General features: G+C 39.8%; 1 protein-coding gene across 1 annotated transcript; it reads right to left on the minus strand.

Moving 5' to 3' along the window:
- Positions 1–261: 261 nt before the first annotated feature.
- On the minus strand, positions 262–1,776 carry LOC109592206 (uncharacterized). Its single transcript, XM_020007724.1, has 2 exons — positions 1,240–1,776; positions 262–1,176 (listed from the first exon to the last, which is right to left on the minus strand). The coding sequence occupies exons 1-2, from the start codon at positions 1,492–1,494 to the stop codon at positions 349–351; spliced, it is 1,083 nt and encodes a 360-aa protein (XP_019863283.1). The 5' UTR covers positions 1,495–1,776; the 3' UTR covers positions 262–348.
- Between the last annotated feature and the right edge of the window lie 7 nt (positions 1,777–1,783).

The raw sequence follows: 1,783 nt of genomic DNA on the forward strand, positions 1-1,783 counted from the left end.
AATCCGAAAGTTGAGCACAAGCCAGTAAAGAGAAAGAAGAGTCGATTTGAACTTGCTTAGTATATGAAGCTTTTATATATAAATACATGTACAAAAAAACAAACTGTTAGTTAAGTTACAAATGTATTGTACACACAAACAAACAAACCCTTATTTATAATTATTAATTACTATTATAGTCCAGACAATATAAAGTTATTCTTGTTTTATCCCTATTGGTAATATTTATTTATTATTATTATTATTATTGTTGTTGTTGTTGTTGTAGTTTTGCATTCTCAGCAAATATAGAAGTTATGACAAAGTGATAGCAACTGTCTTTATGAACTTATAAGAATAGAGGATACATTAGTGAACAAAGAGAAATACATTACAGCTACAATAGTCGTTTGTGTTCAGGAACAAGGTAGGAACAGGTAGAAAACTGTAGTAACTGTCAAAAGGACTATTATGGTGTTGTCTCACAAACAAAAACAAGTCTAATTCGTAAATGGCATGAGTCTCTTGTTTTCCAAAAATGTCTCCATTGGCCACAGCCGCTTCTGCTTTCTTTAATCGCTGCCTATTGCAGTCAATGAGTGATTGTGTGAGCTCAGAAGTAGCTTTCTCAAGGCAGTCGACATAGAGAGAGGATAAATGAAACGAGAAACAAATGAGGTGGTGGTGTAGTGGCAAAACGTGTAGTTTAGGGACCCCCTCTTGAACTGGTGAATCATAACTACTGATACTAGCAGTAGCACTAGTGCATTCAGCATTGATGCAGTGATCAAGCGCTAGCTGAACTGTTATTGATAATAGCTCACGATCCCTAGCCCAGGTCAGGACTTCTGCAGAAGAATCAAATGAAGACTGATCGGTGTACATGGCTATTAGTAGATTGGGTTTTTCTTTAAGCGTTTCTGCTTCCCTTCTCTCGTTATCGTTAAGTATGGTGACTTGAACTAGGCTGTTGTTGAAAAGGTGAAGGAAGGAGGGACGGTGCAGGCGCAATGCGTTTAGAGATACAGGCAGTCCAAAGAGAGCAGAGAGAGTGAGAGAGACTGTGTTTAGTGATTCGCCATCAGTTAGGCTGGTACCAACCAAAAGGATTACAATATTATGAATAATGCAAGATGTGGATACCCTCTCGTTGGGTTGCAATAAACCTTTGCTGACAATACCAGAGCAATTAGGATACTGAAAAAAAGAAAAAATAAAAAGAAATTAAAAAGCTAATTTATTAAAGATTTTGTTCCTTACTTGGTCTGGCTGCATAATCTGTTTCAAGCAAACTTGCATGCAATACTGAGCTTCTTTCCTCTCTCTCATCATGTTTATCTGCAGCTGCTCATTCTCCCTCTGCAGCTCTTGGTTCCTCCTGTTCAGATCTTTCATGTTCTTCTCCAGCTCATGCCAACTCTCCTTTGCCTTTGAGAATGAGTCAGTGAGACCAGAGTCAGTCAAATCATCTCCACTAGGCAGCCTGATCTGTCTTTGAGAGTAACTGAGCCTCATTTCTCTCAAGCTCCCTGTCAGTTTGTCATTCTCCTCTTCACTGCAAAGAGATGCAGTAATGCTAGCGTTTAGTGAAGACGATTGCCACTGGGCATTGGTAGGTTTAGCTTTGCCAGACTTGGACAATATCTGCAAGAGCTCCAAGTGTCCTAAATGTAAGGACAGGTCATCAGACTCCACAGAGCGCTCCAAGGCTTTGAGAAATAACGGATAGGAGCCGCGTCCCTTGCTCACTAGTGTAGATACCAGTAGCCTGATCTGTGTATCCCTCTCGCCGCTGCACTTATTC

Source organism: Amphimedon queenslandica, unplaced genomic scaffold (genome assembly GCF_000090795.2).
Source record: "Amphimedon queenslandica unplaced genomic scaffold, v1.1 AMPQUscaffold_5991_Cont22047, whole genome shotgun sequence".
NCBI classification, from domain to species: domain Eukaryota; kingdom Metazoa; phylum Porifera; class Demospongiae; order Haplosclerida; family Niphatidae; genus Amphimedon; species Amphimedon queenslandica.